The following is an 18,539-nucleotide window of genomic DNA, read 5'->3' on the forward strand; positions in this document are numbered from 1 at the left end:
CCGCTCTTGATGAAGAACTCAGAGAATTTTGTAAACCACTGCCGTGGGGCCTGTTTGAGGCCATTTAGAGATTTCTTGAGCAAGCGCACATGGTGGGGAAATTGGGGATCATTGAAGATTGATGGTTGTTTCATGTAAACCTGTTCGTTGAGGGTATCATAGGCATTTGATATGTCAAATTGTAGAATATTCCATTGGTGATGAAGAGCAATAGTGAGGAGTATACGAATGGTGGGAGTTTGGCGACTGGGCTGAAGGTTTCATGATAGTTGACACCAAATTCTTGTTGATGACTTGAGCGACAAGGAGTTCCTTCTGTCGTGTCACCTGACCCATGGGATTGAGGTTGGTTGTAAATGTCCACCGAGAGCCAAGTATAGGCTGATTTTCTGGAGGAGGTACCAATATCAAGGTTCCCTGTTTCTGTAGGGCAATGAATTCTTCTATCATGGCCTGTCGCCACTGTGGGTGTTTTTGGGCTTGCGTGAAGCACGTAGGATTAGGTGAGGGGTGAATTTGGTTAAAAAAATATATTTTCTGGATGGGTTTTAGGTGTCCAGTCTAGGACAGAGCAACCATTGGATGCTCAGGAGGGCTTACAACATTGGAAGGTGGCGGTATGGGAGGTGGAAGTAGATGACTATCTGTAAGTGGACAGGAGGGAGTTGCGATTGGGGATTTACTGGTGGGAAGATTGGGAGATGTGGAGGATAGGTATAAATGGTGGGTGTAAGTAAGAATGGATGAGTAGTTGGGTTTATTTGCTGTTGTTACCTTGGCCAAAAGTTGAAGGGAAAGGAATTTTCATCAAATATCATGTGTCTAGAAATGAATATTTTGTTGGTGATGGGATTGAGACATTTGTAATTCTTGTGTTGTAGTGAGTAGCCCGGGAATATGCATTGAACGGAGTGAGGTTCAAGTTTATGTGATGTTTGAGGTTTCCTCCAATGATAGTATGAGCACCCAAACACTCGGAAATGCGTGTAGGTTGGTTTGGATTGATGACGATGGGGAAAGATGTAATTAGTAGTTTGAGAGGTCATTCTATTTTATGAAATAAGCCTCAATGAGAAGAAAGTCGGTCCAGAAAGTATAGGGAACGTGGGCTTGGTGCAAGAGAGCACGAGTGGTCTCAATGAGATGGCAGTGCTTTCGTTCAACCACACCTTTTTGTTCGGGTGTGTATGGGCATGAATGTTGGTGCATGATGCCATGATCAACTAGGAATTGATTTAGATTTTGGTTGTTGTACTCTCCTTCCCTATCGAAGCGAAGAATTTTTATTTTGGTGTTGAATTGATGTTGGAGTAGGAGAATAAAATGTTTGGTAATTGTGTGGTTTGAGATTTTTTTATGCATTAAGAAAACCAAACAGAATTTGGAGAAGTCATCAACAAATGCAATATAATATTTATAGCCTTTTAGGACAAAATTGGGGAGAACATCCCATTCTATTAGCTTGTATTTTTGTCCTATATTAGATACTAAGGGTTGTTTGTGACTCTTAGACAAATTGCAAATACTACAAAACCTGTAGTGGATGGTATATATAAGGAATGGCATTTGGAAATTGATGAGATGATGTCGGGATGTGGATGACCCAATCGACGATGCCATAGCTCGGAATGTGCATTTTGGAGAGTGAAGAAGTCAATGCTTGTGGTAGAGTAGGGAAGGCAGGGGTGGAGTAGAGACCATTAGAACTGGCTCCCTTAAGAACCAGTTGTCTAGTCTGTGGATCAGATATGTAGAAACTGGAGGAGTCAAATGAGACAATAAGATTGTTATCGTTGGTTAATTTGTGAGTGGATAATAATTTGTGAGAAAGCAAAGGAGTGTGATGGATTTGAGAGAGTTTAAGCTTACGGTTTGGGGGTAGGAAGGATGTCATCACCCTTGTGTTGAATTGGAATTGCTTGCCCATTGCCAACTAGTACTTGTTACGAGAAATGAGGAGTCGGCTGTTGTAGTTGGCTGAGATCTGAGTTGAAATGTGTTGTTGCTCTGGAATCCAATAGTGGGGGTGTATTCCAAGTTGGTTCCATGCCAACATATTGATATTGAGTGTCCTGTTTTGTTGCATATTTGGCATATCATGAGAGAGTGAATTGATTGCCGCCGCCACACAACACACCGCCTCCTCGAGCCTCTAGAATGGCCTCCACGTTGGTTGTCGATTGAGTTCTTCCTCATCCCCGATTGTTGAATTGATCTCTTCCACAAGTAGCCGTGAGGGCTATTTGAAATTCAATGGAGAGGATGGCTTTTGCATTCTCATTGTTGATGTTGATCTCCTCAGTACAAAGGAGTGGAGTAGAGACCTCAAGTGCGATGGGCTGAAGCATAGTTGGAATAGAAGTCTTGAAGGCGTTGTAAGAAGAAGGAAGACCATTAAGGATGTATAGAATGACATCTTCTTGATCAAGTTTTGATCCACCAGATGTCAAATTTCAGTCAAGTATTGTGTCATGGTATTCCCCTTCTTTGAAATATGGTGTAATTCGTTCTTCAACTGAATCACACGAAATCTGTTCATGATTTGTAACAGACGTCCTTGTGTTGTCCAGATGATTGCTGTAGTGTGAAGATGCAGAATGTGGGGCTGTAGTGTGAAGATGCAGAATGTGGGGAAGTACAGTTAGGGAGATGGAGTATGGGGATGTTGTGAGATTTTTATCTATGAGGTTCCATAAATGAAATTGTTGGTTTTCGGTACCAGCATTGTTTTCATCGGCGAATTATGGTGGACAAGAGCAGCTGCCATCAAGGAACCCCATAAACCCGTTTGCCATAAAGATTTTCAGAATTTGGGCACGCCAGTCATGTTAGTTCTCTGTGGTTTGCTGGTTTTGGGTTAAATGTTTTAGGTGAGAGAGCAAGAAATTTAGGGAAGGGGGAATTGGGATTATTGTAAAGGGGATTGGGATTCTGAGATGATTGATTCATCCATTTAAGAGAAGAAGATAAGGTGGACTGAGGTTATAGTAAAGGTGCTCACCCGGTGAACTAAGGACGTCTGTTTCCCACAAGCAGTTCTGATACAATAATGAAGGCTGCTTAAGGAATAGAAAAACTGTACGAGACACAGCAGAGAGGAAAATAGGTAATAAGGATCTTCTATTCATTCCTTTCACTGTAGCTTTACACAAGTAGTCTATATAAAGTTATACAGGAAGATTCTGGAGGAATAGAAAGTGTGGGAGCAGGTAGTTGTAGTTTATGCATGTAATATGGGGGACCACAGAGGGTCATGTGTATCATGGTAATGGAGGAGTGCTGCTAGTAATCTTGGTTTATATATTGAAAAGCATGAATTGATCACGTTTCATGGACTTTGAATGTTTTGAACTTTAATGCCCTGTTATTATTATGGCTGACATATTTTGATTATTTGCTTCAGAGTTCATCCTAACCCTTTTTGTACTTAATTCTTTGTGCTATATGTTTATGTAATCGAGACATACCATTACATTGTGAACGTTTGAACTCCAAGCTTTATATTTGGTGGAGCTGCATTGACTGTTGCGCCCGTGTTTGTTTTATTTTCCATATTGAGACCAGACATAGTGTCATGCATAAACATGTTCTATAGTTGACATCTAAAACCTCCTAGCTTGCTTCATTGGGCAAATTATATCTTAAGAAATCTGTGTTTCTTCTTTGAGTGCATACTTCAATGTGATTTTGTTAAAATGATATATTCATGTAGCAGTTTCTCAACATGATTTTTTATTTTATTATTATTTTTTTATTATTACACATTGGCAGTGATAGAGCTTCAGTTGGCATCCTTTCTTCTTTTAATCTCCAACTTTTTCTTGACTTGTTTTTATTTTTTATTAGTTATTTTTCTGCCATCGATATGTTTCAGACCATTGAGGCACTATCAGCTGTTCCTTCACCCGAACTTGCCCTTAGGTTGTACTTACAATGTGCAGAGGTACGCAATCTTTCAATTGGTTATTTCTCATATCCCCCATCAACAGCAACTATTATTTTTGCTTTAATGTTTTTTCAGGCTGCCAATGATTGCGATCTTGAACCTGTTGCGTATGAGTTTTTTACTCAAGCATTTATATTATATGAAGAAGAAGTTGCAGTAAGAAACTAGAATACAAATATTCAAGCCTAATTTAGGTGTTATTGTGTTATCATTGGTTATTTGCTCAATGGAGTGTCTTGCCGTGTAGTTTCCGTTTTTTCAATTTTCTTTTCCTATAATATATGTAGGATTCAAAAGCTCAGGTGACGGCACTTCACCTAATTATTGGAACTCTTCAGCGGATGAATGTATTTGGGGTTGAGAATAGAGATACGCTAACCCATAAGGCCACAGGGGTTAGTATTATACCCATGATCATTTATTTTTAACTATGCTTAGTCTGAAATTCAAAGTTCAACTTTATTTTTTTGGCAGTATTCTGCAAAGCTTTTGAAAAAGCCTGATCAGTGCAGTGCAGTTTATTCTTGCTCCCACCTCTTTTGGGTTGATGATCAAGATGGAATCAAGGATGGAGAAAGGTAACATTTTGCAAATATTTTCTTGCCTTCAATGCTTTCTATCTCTAAAGACTGGTTAGCAAGTGCTTCGAGAGCCCTTGCACGCATATTGTCCTTTGGTTTATGTGGCCATTAACTCCTAAGTTTCTCTCTTGTTGTGTATGACTTCAAAGTAATTTAATTTAGTTGATCTTTTGCAATGGTCTCGGGTATGTAGTTGTCTAGTTCATTGCCTAACATCAAATTGAGTTTTATCATTGCCTCTTCAACTTATTTCATTCTTGTTAGCTTGAAAATTTATGGCAATAGAGTGAGTTTGTTATGTTAAGCATACATGAAGATTGTGCACACACATTGATAAACAACCCGCATCACAGTTTTTTTTTTTTTAACCTAGAAAACCTATAAAGGGGAATGCCACATCACATCGGTTTTCTTTATATAGAAAACCTATAAAGTGTGATATGACTTATATTCAATTCATTAAAGATATGTATACTAGAGCTGTTACTTGTTCTAATTGAAGGAGGATTGAACAAATATTTTCGTATTTCTGTTGGATTTCATCAGGGATCGGCTTTAAGCCCATATCTTTTTGCTTCAGTTATGGATGGTCTTACTGGACATTTACAGGAGGATGTACCTTGGTGTATGCTTTTTGCGGATGATATCCTTCTCGTGGATAAGACGAGAGAAAAAGCATAGGAAAAACTTGAAGTATGGAGGTCTACATTGGAGTCTATAGGCCTTCATTTTAGTAGAACTAAAACTGAATACATGAATGTAACTTTAGTAGTAGTAGTGCTAGTGACAGAAGTGTAACTTTGGGTGATCAAATTATTAAAAAGTGTGAACGATTTAGATATCTCGGGTCAGTTGTTCACAACGATGGTGATATAGATGGGGATGTTAATAGTAGAATTCAAGTTGGTTGGTTGAAGTGGAGGAATGCTTCGAGCCTTTTGTGTGATAAAAAAGTACCGCTTAGACTAAAAGGAAATTTTTATAAGATGGTGGTGAGACCTGCAATGCTCTATGGCGCTGAATGTTGGCCTTAAAAGAAAAGCATAATACTAAGTTAAGTGTTGCCGAGATGAAAATGATTAGGTGGATGAGTGGTTTTACACTTAGAGACCAAATGCGAAATGAATATATTTGTGATAGAGTTGGTGTAGCTCCTATGACTGACAAAATTAGAGAAAGTCGTCTTAGATGGATGGTTTGGTCACATTAAGCGTCGACCATTTGATGATCCGATTAGGAGAGTAGATGTTTTAGATTCGACTTATGTTAAGAAAGGCAGAGGTAGACCTAGGAATACTTGGGCTTATTGTATAAAAAATGATCTTAATTTATTAGAACTAAATGAAAATATGACACTAAATAGGACACAATGGAGAAAAAGGATTCATGTAGTCGACCCCACGTAGTGGGATTAAGGCTTTGTTGTGTTGTTGTTGTTTTTGTAGAAAACCAATAAAGGGGAGAACCTTAAGGCCTAGCCGTTGAAGTGACTTCTTTGCGTAAATTGAAGCTCAGAAACATTCGTCATAATTCTAAGTGGTTTCCTAAAATAGTGATGAAAATTTTGATAGGCAATGATTTTGTTGAGTTGACATTGGATGATGATAGATGTTGGTGTCTGATTATGATGATGGCTAACATCAATATTTGAAAATATAAGTTGATGGTGGGTGTCAGCATCAAATGATGGGATACGATAGATGTCTGGAAAGATGGATGACAAAACTAATCAAATGACAAGCAATGTGGATTGTTTGTATTAGTGGACAATAGGCGATGTAGGCTGTCGAAATCATTTGGTAATAGTCATCTTCATTTTTCAATTATCACAGTGATCATCATCATAGAATGTTGGATGCTAGAAGGTGGTCGACATTGTTCTCCTCGTAGCCGGAGGGGAGATGGTGTGACTAGGAAGGGCAAACCAAAAGTCTAAATAGGCAAAATCCCAAAAATAGTTAGGGCTCCAAACAACTCTCAAACATCTGGAATTCTTCATCTGGGAATGGCCTCCACAAAAAATCTTTTTAATGTGTAAAAATAGGATTTATTTATAAATTTATTAGTGGAGTACTTCAATTATTTCTTCAAAAAATTAGACTCTCTATTAGATTGTCCAAATAGATCACGTTTCATGACTATATTTTTTTGTGTCTATTAGTTCTTTGATGAACTCAAAATTTAACAAATTTAAGTCATCTGATTCGTTTCGCTAAGCTGCATGTTTTGACTGCATGCACATAAACTGTATTCTTCATTTCACACCTCAAACAGTTTTAAAAAGCTTTCGGTTATTCTTCTAAGTACTTATTTAGGCTCATTTAGACGTTGGTCAAGAGTTCCTTGATGTCATTGGTTTGTCTCATTGAACCATACCGTCTTGATTATAAATTTATTGATAAGGTCGTCCCAATGATCTCATGCTGAATTCCTAAATTTTTTTCTTCAAAATGTACATGTTCTTTGATGTCTGAAAACTACTTGAAAATTCATACATGGCTATATAAATTTTCTAGATTGCATTTCAGTTGCCCCTATTTTATGATGCCAAACTCTGCCAAATCTGAAAAAATCCCAATCCTAAAAATTTGTTGATACTAAATTACAACTTTGAGGTAATTTAAGGGATGAACAGTCTTTAATGTTAATATGAACCTCCCATAGAAACCATGAGCCAAGTTACTCCCTCAACCATGTTCGCCATTCAGTGGAGTTGGCATGTCTTTCAAGTACAAATTTAATGAAAAACAAAGCTCAAAATTCTTCAAATTATTTCAAATTCTACTTCAAAGGTCTTATCAGATCTAATAATTACCATAATTTATTTTTTGATAATGAAAATGGTTTGTAGAGGCCCAAAAACACTTGAAAAGGCTTATCAAGATTCAAAAATGAACCCATACGATCTGACGTCAAAATCGACACTCTTTTCTACAGAAATTAGGGCAAAAATAAATTTCCTTCATTAATTTAATTAACTCAACAAAAATACATGACAAGCACCTATAATTCAAGAGGTAGGCAATCTCTCCCAATTCCTACAATTCAAGAGGTAGAAAATCTCTCCCCAACGCTAAACCAACCCTAGACATAATAAGCCTATTTATACAAAAAAAATATATATATTAATAAAATTCTAAATTGCCCTTAGGTGTACGAAACACAAATTTGTTCTTAGGCTATGCTAGGCGCCAACGTATCAGATCCCGACCAAGCATTGTTAGGCAGAAGCCATAGTCGATGCTGCTCATGTTACATGGGGTCCAGGAGCTGCAAAGCTTCTAATTTATGCATTTTTTATTTATTTCCTTTTATACACTTAAAAAAAGGAAAGCAACCAATCCCCTTTTTTAATCATTCCGAAAAATGTCATAAAGTTTCAAAATAAATTAAAAAAAAATCTTCCTCTTTCTCCCATAATTCTCTTTTAGGTTCTAGAGTATTAGAGCATAATTTTCTTTACTCAGCTCCATTTATGTCATGAAAAGAATCAAAAACTATCTTCTGAGAAGCTCCCCTTAATGTGTAGATTCTCCCCTAAAATTTTTTAAATTTCTCTTGAATTATATTTTCAAAAAGATTTTTTAGTGGATGTTGGTTAATATTTTTTACATTTCGCTTTTATCATGGACAATCTTTGAGAGATCCAATAACCAAGTTTTCTAATGTTCATGGTGATATATATATATATAATATATATATATAAATGAGCTACCATAGAGAAGGAATTTGGATCTATTTGTTAGAGGGAACTACATAGGTATTCATAAGCTTACTAAGCTTGTCGTGCAATTGATCCCAATGGAAACCAACTAGTCTCTTGGAGGAATTGAAGGATATCATTTTAAGATTCCTCTATCCTGAACATTGTCCTTCAAAGAGGAGCTATATGCACAAAGTGTAATCTGAATTGTGGCTTCAGTTTAGGATTCCATTTTAGAATATTTATTCATGAAAATTTTGTCCCTTTTTTTTTGCATTTGATGCGCACTATATGGTTTAATATTCTTGTATTTTAAACTCATTTTATACTTGTAGAGCTCTCCTTTGTTTAAAACGTGCCTTGAAGATTGCAAATACTGCACAACAAATGGCTAATGTCACGAAGGGTAGCAGTGGACCTGTCACTTTGTTTGTTGAAATACTCAACAAGTAAGGCTTCATATAATAAATATTTATTTGAAAATATTTTTTTTTTAAAATAACTATATCTGAATATCCCGACCCCACCTAGTTGGATAAAGGCTTGTTATTTGTTCTTGTTGTTGAATATTCTGACCAAACAATGTTCGGGATAGTCCTCAGAGTTCATAAACTTATTTTAAGATGAATATGATATCAATTTCCTACATGTTGCATTCATCTTAAAACAGATTCAATTACTTAAAGGTTCATCATAACTAGAACTTTGATTCGAATATTTTGATCCCTTTTTTTTTTCTTTTACTAAATAATTATCAAAATTGCCTTGTTTTAAATTTGTAAATTTATTTTGGTTTATTGCAGGTATTTGTATTTCTTTGAGAAAGGAAACCTTCAGATCACATGCTCTGCAATTGACGATCTGATTGAATTAATCATGACGGAAATGCAAAGTGATAATAACTCAACTTCAGTTCCATCTGCTGATCCTTTCTTTTCTAGCACGCTTCGATATATTCAGTTCCAGAAGCAGAAAGGTGATTCCTTTGGCGAAAAGTATGAACCAATTAAGTTGCCCAGGTAATAAATTCTAAATTTCATTTTCCTGAAAAACTATATAATTCGAAATTGGGAGCAAATTACAGACTCTAAAATTGTAAATTGTTGATAGTTTTTTTTTATTATTTTTATTTTTTGTATTTACTTCATTCTTGGTGCATTCGTTTTCAAGGCTTCTGTAGTTGATTGCTTGAAAGATATGTTTACTGCGTATGGGGAATTGGGGATGTAAAGGTTTGTGGGACAGTTAATATTTATATTATTTACATGTCTAACACTCGAAGTGTGATATTTACATTTATAACACCTTGCTGTTATAAACCTATGCATGAAAAGGCATGTGTCACTTTTAAAAAGGTACTGATGGTGATATTTTTTATTTTATTTTAAAAATTTGAGTGTTATGTTTGTAAATATGAATGTTTTGATGTTAGATACGTAAATGCACAAGAATAGTGTGGTATGTACGTATATGCCCCCTAATTTTTATTGCATGTTAGAATATTCATGATTTTAGAGATTTTTATTCAAGAGCACTCAAATTGATTTCATGGGTGTAATTAACCAAGCTAGAGTTAGCATGAATGGTCTTTTAAATCTAGATAATTAGCGTATGAGAAAATATTTTGGGTGAGAAGGTCTTATGATGAAATTTTTCTTGCAACAATCATAAATTTTTGGAGCAATATAGAACACCGAAAAAGATTGCTATTTACGAATCAATTATTCTCTTTCATTCATTTTTCAAGTTCTAACTCAAATACTAGAATTCATGATAAAACCTCAAGCCATGTTTTTCATTTTTATCAAATTGTCAATTGTTTGATCATGACACACATAAATCATCGATTCGATAGTTTAAAAACTCATTTGGTTGCTTGATTTGTAAATGTCAATGTTTCAGATATTTTGTATGTAACTATCCCTATTTTGTTTTTTTGGAAAACGGCTTTGAAGATACATATTTTTGTGTTAGATTTAATGATGTTGTGGAGTTAATGATCCAACAAAGCAACTATACAATGGTTTTTTTTTTTTTTTTGAAGAACAGTAGTGAGCAGATAACTGGGTAGTATTTCAGTGAAAATTTTGAAGTAGGCATTAAAAATATTAAAATTGTTTGGAGATTTCTTTTTAGATATGAGATGTGCGAGAGCTAAAGTAATTGTTCTGCAAAATTTTAAAGGCATGTTCTATATCTCCAAGTAGTCAATGAGTGCTGATAATAAAATAACAATTTAATTGCAGAATTTCATTTTTTTTATTTATAAAATTCCAACATTACTAAAACCGCCATTACTATTAATTAATATTTTTTTTTATTTTTTTATTTCTATGCTCATAGCTTTTTTATGGATCAAGTTACACCGAAAGGAATCCAAGCTGTGGTGATTTTTGTTTTGTGTGCTTGGGAACCAACAACATTTATGCCAAATCAAAAAAAGATGCTTTAGTGTAGAGTATAAGTTTCCTTCATCTTTAATGGAGTGAAGTGTCAAAATACTCCATGAATATTTATATAGGGTTATTTTGGTCCTAGAGTTTATGAAAATTGTCAAAATACTCCATGAGTATTTTCATGCTGATCTAATTCAAAAAATGATGCAATAATTGAGTTGAATTTCACTCTTAAATTGTGGTGTGAGACATTCTTAATGGGATTAAAGCCTAAAAGTAGATATGTGCTTGTATTTTAATGAGTTAGAATGTGATTTGTAGGTTTGGTAAAGAGGTTACATGATTTTTGGGATTTGGTGGAAGGAATGCAAAACTTGCTAGGGGTGATTTGGCATATCAACTTAGGGAATGGATTTTAAGTAGTTTAGTCGGATGAAATCTATGTTAGATGGCTAGCTTAGGAAGTTAACTTATGACCTATATTAGATGGCAAAAATTTAAGGTCATTGTATATCCAAAAATGGTCTACATGAATGTCGAGATAATCTAACGATCTGTATTGAAAGAGGTAAAAAGAAATGCCAACTCATCGGCAGTTAGCCGACCAAAGGGTTGTGCAACCGGCCATAGGGCTTCTGATTAACCTAAGGTCAGTTTGATAACCAAAGGGTCACTCAGATCGATCAGTGAAGACATTCACATCAAATGACCGAACAAAAGGCTAATGTCCCCCAACATTCTCACAACTACCAACGTGAGACTCTCTCAACAACTCCCCCAAAGTTCTTCAAAAATCACCACCAAAGGTCTATAATCAAGCAAGCTAACCGGCCACATTAGGGCTGACTGGTTACCACTTTCAAAATCGATTAGCTTCTCAAAGCAAAGAGCAACCGACACCAAGCAAACTAATTGATTGATGCCATTTTGATTGATTGGCCCAAAGATCTGCTGGACAGAAGGTCCAGGCTAGATGAAAATGTATCATAATCAGTTACAAATATGAAAAAGGCATAATAAAATATGATAATACCCTTGCAACGTCTCTATTAAAGTAGAGGTTTAGCCCTTTATCATATATAAATAAGGGCTCATAGCATGTATTAAGGGCTTTTTGGCTCTTCTCTTTAGGCCCACTCTTGTAGGGAGATCTCTCCCCCCTTCTCTCTTGTAATTCCCAGTTACAACATTTAAAATGGGTCACAAAGCCCAGAAATACACAATTTTGCCCCTACGGTCTGTGTGTGTTATTTTATTCATTTTTCCCTCTCCATCTCTTTCTCTCCATGTCTTTTTGGCATACATCAATTTTACGTCATTTTACATGCATTTTACATCTTAATTTTTTTTATTCATCACAGATTTACGCTTGAGAAATGTATTTTGTTCATGTTCTGAGGGATGCAGGAATTGAACGTAAACAAATTGGAATGAGAAAATTCAGCAGAAAAGTGCCTGAAGCGGCGTGACCAAGCCATTGATTGAACCAAGCTGGCATGACCACGCCCAAAAATAGCATAACCACATCATATATTGTAATAGGGCAGCATGACCATGCCGACCCCAACAAAAGAACGGTGTGACCACGCTGGAAACGGGTGTGACCATGTCGAAGAGTGGGAAAAACTTTATAAAGGAAATTTGATGGATCAACCCATGATTTGTCCTATAAAATCGAATTTTAGGCTTCTAAGAAGAAGTACTGCAGCAGAGAAGGCTGGAGGCTGAACAAATAGAATGTGGGAAAGGATTTAAGGGATCTCTTCAGGGTTTTCTTCCTCCTTGGGTTGAAATCTTCAAGGGATAGTTTTTTTTTTTTTTACTTTGTACGTTGTGAGAGATTTTTTATGAGAGGGGAAGTTGTTGGCTTTGCTGGGGAAATAATTTTTTTTAATCTTTTTACATTTTATGTTGTTTGCAATGGAATTTATTGTGGAGTTTTTCGCTATGGTTTGCTCTGCAATGAGCAACTAAGCTTTTTTTCGTGTCTCTATGATGTAGGGAGTAGTGGATTTATAGTTAGTTTTTTGTAATGTTTTTCCATTAATCATTTTCTTGAGCTTTTCATGGCATATGTTGTTGGTTAAACTCCAGCCTTCATTTACTCCTAGCCTAGCCAATTAGGAAGTTAAAATATTTTGTGAAAGTATGACCTCTAACATTGCGTTGTGGAAACAAATGGTTAACCACAAAATTATGTGATGATAGACATATTTCAGTGGAATTCTGCAATCATCTCGGGGGTTTGGAAAAGTCATGTGGAATGCCATGAGGATTGAGGAAGCTTCAACTTCATAAATTCTAGGTTTCTTTTGACCAAGACATAGGCATAAGGAATATCTTATCCCCGATTGATAACAATCATGTACGAAAACATCTAGGAAAACCATGATTGTCATAATCCTCAAATCACAAAGACATAGACATAAAGAATATCTTATCCCCATTGACATCAATCATGTACGAAAACATTTAGGAAAACCATGATCGTCATAATCTTTGAATCACAAAGACACGAGCCTCGTCTATCTTGAAGGAACTCACAATTTTTTCCCGTCTATTTTTTGCTTTCCATTACCGACAAGTATTTTGTTTTGCTAGGACCTTAAGACTTAAAAACCTTCATTTGATAATCGTCAAGCTAGGTTAACTGAATTAGTAAGCTAGAGTTTTTCTGTGGAAGTAAATATTACACTTTCTCTGTGGGATCGATACACAGTGCTCTTGAACAGCATTGCTACTTGACACATGCACTTGCATTGTACGGGCTTACGCCCCAGTAAGTTTTGGGGCGTCAACTTTTTGACGGCATTTTCGTGGAAATGCGTTAATAATTGTTTCTGCTTCTAGGAAAACGTTAGTTGAAAATTTTAGGATCTAAGTTCGACGCATTTTATTTTCTTATTTTTGTTTTATATTTTTCTTTTTTTTATTGCATCTGTATTGTTGTTGTATCTTTTTGCATGTGCTGAAAATTTAAAAAGCCAAAGAAATATATATAAAGCCAACAAGCCAAAAATATTTTGTTGTTAAAATTTTATTTTACTTTCTTAAGAAAGCCAAAAATATTTTGTTATTTTTATCTTTATTTTGTTTATGATTTTATTTTGTTCTTATGATTATGTTAATTTTGAAAAAAAAATGTTTCAACATTTTGGAATGTTTGTCACTCAGGAAAAACAATTTAGACCCTTGCAAGATTATATTGACTCATTAATGGCTAGCAGTCACGTGAATTTTGAATAACCTGGCATATGGGCTAGTTTTGATCACCCCTCCTCTAATAACTATAGCCCTAATTAGACTATTTACCCAAACTCTAATTTGAACATTAGTAATGTTATTGTAGGAAACTAAGTTTTGGGGAGAACTCAAGCCAACCTTATAGAAAATTGAAATAGTTGGGGCAGGAACTACATTTGTCAAATTTAATTTTGAGAAATCACATCAAAACCCCATTTCAAATAGGATAAACCTGATGTTCAAAGAATTGCTAGCAAATTTGAGGAATGAATCAAACACCTACACCCAAAGTTGGTCGACCCGCCCAAGCTTCAATTGGAACAATAATAACCATAGTATAGACAATCATTAATGGGAGAGCACCCAAGCTTATCCTGCAAGAAGTTAGAATAATTAAGATAGCGACTACCCTAAAAAATGAGCATTTGAATGAATTGGCAATAAATATATTGAATTAATTACAAAGTCAAACTACTGAATTAAGAAACTTAGAAAATCAATTGGAGTAGTTTGTTAGCGTAGAAACCAAAAGTATGTCAGGGGTAGTAGAGGGCCATAATGTTGAATTTGAAGAGTTGATCCCTGAAGAGCATGCTGAGTTGGATGATTTTTGTTGGAAGATGAATGAGGAAGATCTTCTCTTCTTTTCAATGCACCACCTTGTATTATGAGGGAGATAGTTGAGCCAAAAATATCACCCACAGAAGTGCCCCAAATGGAAGAATTGGAAGACAACTCCAGGAAAAAGAGTAACACAGTAGAATCTGATCCAAAACCTAAAAAACCTAAAGAGTTAGTATACTCTGATTTATCTTTTATGGACCCATTTCTTGCAATTATCAAAGAAAATAATAATCTGCAAAAAAGGAGAATTAATTGAAAGAATTTTGGATTTAGAAAGTACCATTAAGAATGTTCATCTAAATAAACCCCTACGTACCCTCTGGATGACTATTATAGGAACTGAGAGGGAAAAGTTGCTCAAAAATTAAAATTTGATGACTTGGTAGAAATTCCAAGATCCACAAAAAATTGGGGGATTGATCGAGGTTTGCTATATTGGTAATTTGATCCTAGATGAAGCCTTTTTCCTCAGGCAGGGGGCGTTAAACTAACTTGGGAAGCAATTCAGGTGTTATCTAATGTGTTCATTATGCTTTTCCTTTCTGAATTTTGTGTTGAAATTGGTTTTAAAATTTGCTTTGAAATCAATGTAAATTTTCATTTGAATCATTGTTAAATCTTGTTTCTTTACAAAGTAGCAACCCCTAAATTGAAATTCTCACCGCATCATGAGTTCTTACCCAATTACTGAGATGTTTTACTTTCTGAGGGTCATGTGATATAGCCTATCTTTACCTTTTCTTGCATGTACTTACTTTGTATCTTTATTTTCTTTAATGCATGTATTGAAAGAAAGAAGATTGGGGGAGGTAGTACTTCACCCCATTACGAACCTAATGGGTAGTTCATATAGCTCGACAAAAGATTTAAACTCATTATGTAAACTCATGTTAGGACTTTTGATAATTCAAACTGCTTATCATGAATTTTTAAAAGCAGATAAATATCATTATAAAGGATTAACTTTAACGGGTTAATAATACAATTTCAGAATTTAACAACTTCAAACTTTACTTAAAAGAATCCATAGATTATTAAAAAGGTGTGACTCAGATATTGAGTAGCAAACCAAATATATCTTCGATATTTTTCAATCTATGTTAACCAAATTAATGCGATCTTAAGTTTTAACTAGAAAAGATAATTTGGAGGCAGAACATTAAAAATATCAAGTATTAGTCTTATTGCTTAAGAAACATTACCCTTCTTCACATTTAAAAGTTAGAAAAGAGAAAATATCTAACTAGATATAGAATTCTCTAGAAAAAAAAAAAGAAAAAAGAGAATGAATAAAAAGAAAAAGCAAAATAAGTGAAAAATCCCCGAAAAGATGCTTGAAGTTGGCACAACAAAAATTCAAAAACAAAATGTAAATAAATTAGAAGAGGGTCTAGTGAGACTTGAGAGTGATAAACTTTGTCTTCTTTCTTTAATAAAAACCACATTAAAAGTATTTTCAAGGGCAAGAATTAAGTGAACATTGAGTTGTCTAAAATCCATTGAAACTGAAATAAAGACATTTAAGGTTTGCGAAAGAGATTTTAAATCACACCAATCTAAGGATCTATGGAATCTTCTTAAAAAAGGAATGAAGGAAATTATGGAAAGGTCAAGTTGTTAACCATTAAAGTAATTGATCCTAATGAAGTTTAAACACTTCTATTTAGTCTTGATTAACAGGTAGAACATTTAAAAACCTACAAGTGTACAATCACAATTCATAATAATCCAAACTAAGCCTTCTGATTACTTGAGAGCAAGTAATATGGTAAGTTTGGTGGTTTTGACATGTGTAAAGTTTGTCTTTTTACATGCTATGTTTCCTGAGTTTTACATCTTTTTACATGTCGTTGGTTTTCTGTGATGTTTTTTTGTTAATTATTTTTTTGAGCCTTTCATGACATATATATATATATTAAAGAAAAGATTGATGGACGTGTGGAGCCGCCAATCAACCTCTTTGCGCTAACCCCCGCTAGGTCTGGGGGCCAACACGGTGTGCAAATAATTTGAGTACCACACCCTACACACGGGGGAATTTGAGCTGGAGACCCGAGGGGACTTACGAACTTCAAGGAGGCTGCTAGGCCACAAAACGCGCGCGCGCACACACTTCATCTGGATATATTGCCTTCAATAAATATTCTATTCATAACTGAATTTTCCTTATAAAGTTAAGGTTTGTAGAAATATTTGAGGTAAAACAAGTGAAAATAAAAATAAATTGGGCAATCATCTATATAGTTTGATTAAATCCTAGGATCCTCACTTCTAAAGATAGAATATTTAACTTTACCTAATTTGGGCTTCAAAAGTTTTATTTTTTATTTGAGGCTTATGCTAAAGAATAATGTTAAAGGATAAAGGAGTGATACTAAATTTTATTGATTTACATATTTATAACTTAGTTTTTATTCTGCTAACAAATTTCAAGGCATGATGGTTTGAATTGAGAATAAATTTCATGAAAAGAAGATTCTTTCATTAATAGCTCTTGGATTAAAAGAGAACTTAAGACTGACTTTTTTTAATATTAATGGAATATTGTTGTTTGGGTTTAGTTTTATGGAAGATTTTTCAATCATCTTCTAATCTAATTGAAATCATATGATAACAATGTTTTTGGTCAATTTAGAAAAAATTACTCACAAGACAAAGGGTATGTTTGGTGCAGCTGTAGCTTATTGAATAATCTGCTAATAAACTAAGTGCGGTGGCTATTACAAATTTTTATTTTTTTAGAAAAACCAGATCATTGTCAATAAGCTCCCACCGGTGCGGTGTGAAAACACTATTTTCTGCGTTTTGAAAACGCATAAGTTGTCAAAACGCAACTTACCCAAAGAGGCCAGGTGTGTTTTCAAAACGCCACCGCACCAAACAAGCTGCCCCAAACGAGCCCTAAACTCAGCATATTATCTAATCATGGAATAAAAAATGTATATTTAATAGTGATTTTATTTATTTCCTTGCGATGAACTCACATTCACCGTACTGTCTTTCCTAAAAGTTTTGAAAATATGGACTACAAAAGGACAAAGACTACATTGTGTAATGTCACTTGATTTCATCATGTTTAGTAGGATTCATTTTGTAGTGTGAAGTTGGGAGCTTGTAACTAAGTCAATAGCACGTTGAACAATTCTAAGAAAATGTAGTTATAAGAACACTAGGGAAATAATTAAATTTAAATATCATAAAAAGTGTCAAATTCATTATCAATGTAAAGCCAAAATTTCTAAGACGACAAGTTTAGATTAAAAAAAGTACTTAAAAGGCAAATAAAGTTTGATTTCTCCCAAGAGTGAAATTTTCTTTGAAGATTGGGGCACCCCATTATGAATTTTTAATTTAAATTAAATTTTAAGGCTTTGATTCAAATTTTAATTTAAATTGGAGTTAAAGTTTGAATTTATAGTTAAATAAATTTTAAACTTCAATTTGGATACATGAGAAATTAACTTTTAATTCAATCAAAATTTATTATCTTAAATTAAATATAAACTCTCCCTTGACACTTAAATATGTTATAAATATAAAGTTACACGATCACATCTAGGGGTGTAAACGAGCCGAGCACAAGTGAGCTTAGGCTCAGCTCGTGTTCGGCTCGTTTATTTTTCGAGTTCAAAAAGTGTGTTCGTGTTCGACTCGTTTGCTTAACGAGCCGAACAGGAGCTGTTCACGAACTAAGATTCGTTTTGACAACCCTATTTGTGTAGCCGTAAAATATTAAATATTTGGGCAAGATTTAAAAATTTTTGTTTATATTAAAACATCATTTGAATCTTATTTAATAATTTTTATTTTATTTTCTTAATTAATACTTTTAATTGATTATAAATCTTTGTAGCCTTGTAGTCAATTAATTTTTTAAAAAAATACTACTAATCAAAGATTTATATATATATATTAATTGATTAGTAGTATTTCGAGCCAAAACGAACTTTGTTCATGTTCGGCTCGTTAACTTAGTGAACGAGCCTAATACAACTTCTTAACGAGCCGAACAAGAGTTGTTTGCGAAAAACGAGCCGTAACAGCCC

The 18,539-nt window shown here is 34.4% G+C and overlaps 1 protein-coding gene across 8 annotated transcripts in view; it reads left to right on the forward strand.

The window, feature by feature from the left end:
* LOC110025024 (vacuolar protein sorting-associated protein 35B-like) overlaps positions 1–16,513 on the forward strand; it is a 58,888-nt gene extending 42,375 nt beyond the window's left edge. For 4 of the 8 annotated variants that reach the window (XM_020725268.1, XM_020725259.1, XM_020725277.1 and 1 more), the window contains 7 exons: positions 3,875–3,943; positions 4,022–4,102; positions 4,234–4,341; positions 4,421–4,524; positions 8,566–8,679; positions 9,034–9,249; positions 12,026–12,498. In XM_020725268.1, the coding sequence (XP_020580927.1) occupies positions 3,875–3,943; positions 4,022–4,102; positions 4,234–4,341; positions 4,421–4,524; positions 8,566–8,679; positions 9,034–9,249; positions 12,026–12,095 (762 nt within the window). In that variant the 3' untranslated portion in view covers positions 12,096–12,498. Of the gene's footprint in view, positions 1–3,874; positions 3,944–4,021; positions 4,103–4,233; positions 4,342–4,420; positions 4,525–8,565; positions 8,680–9,033; positions 9,506–11,987; positions 12,499–16,414 lie in introns of those variants that run through there. The other 4 variants (XM_020725289.1, XM_020725298.1, XM_020725280.1 and 1 more) reach the window with 4 other exon arrangements.
* The last annotated feature ends 2,026 nt before the right edge of the window (positions 16,514–18,539 follow it).

This window comes from Phalaenopsis equestris, unplaced genomic scaffold (assembly GCF_001263595.1).
Source record: "Phalaenopsis equestris unplaced genomic scaffold, ASM126359v1 Scaffold000002, whole genome shotgun sequence".
In the NCBI taxonomy this organism is placed as follows: Eukaryota; Viridiplantae; Streptophyta; class Magnoliopsida; order Asparagales; family Orchidaceae; genus Phalaenopsis; species Phalaenopsis equestris.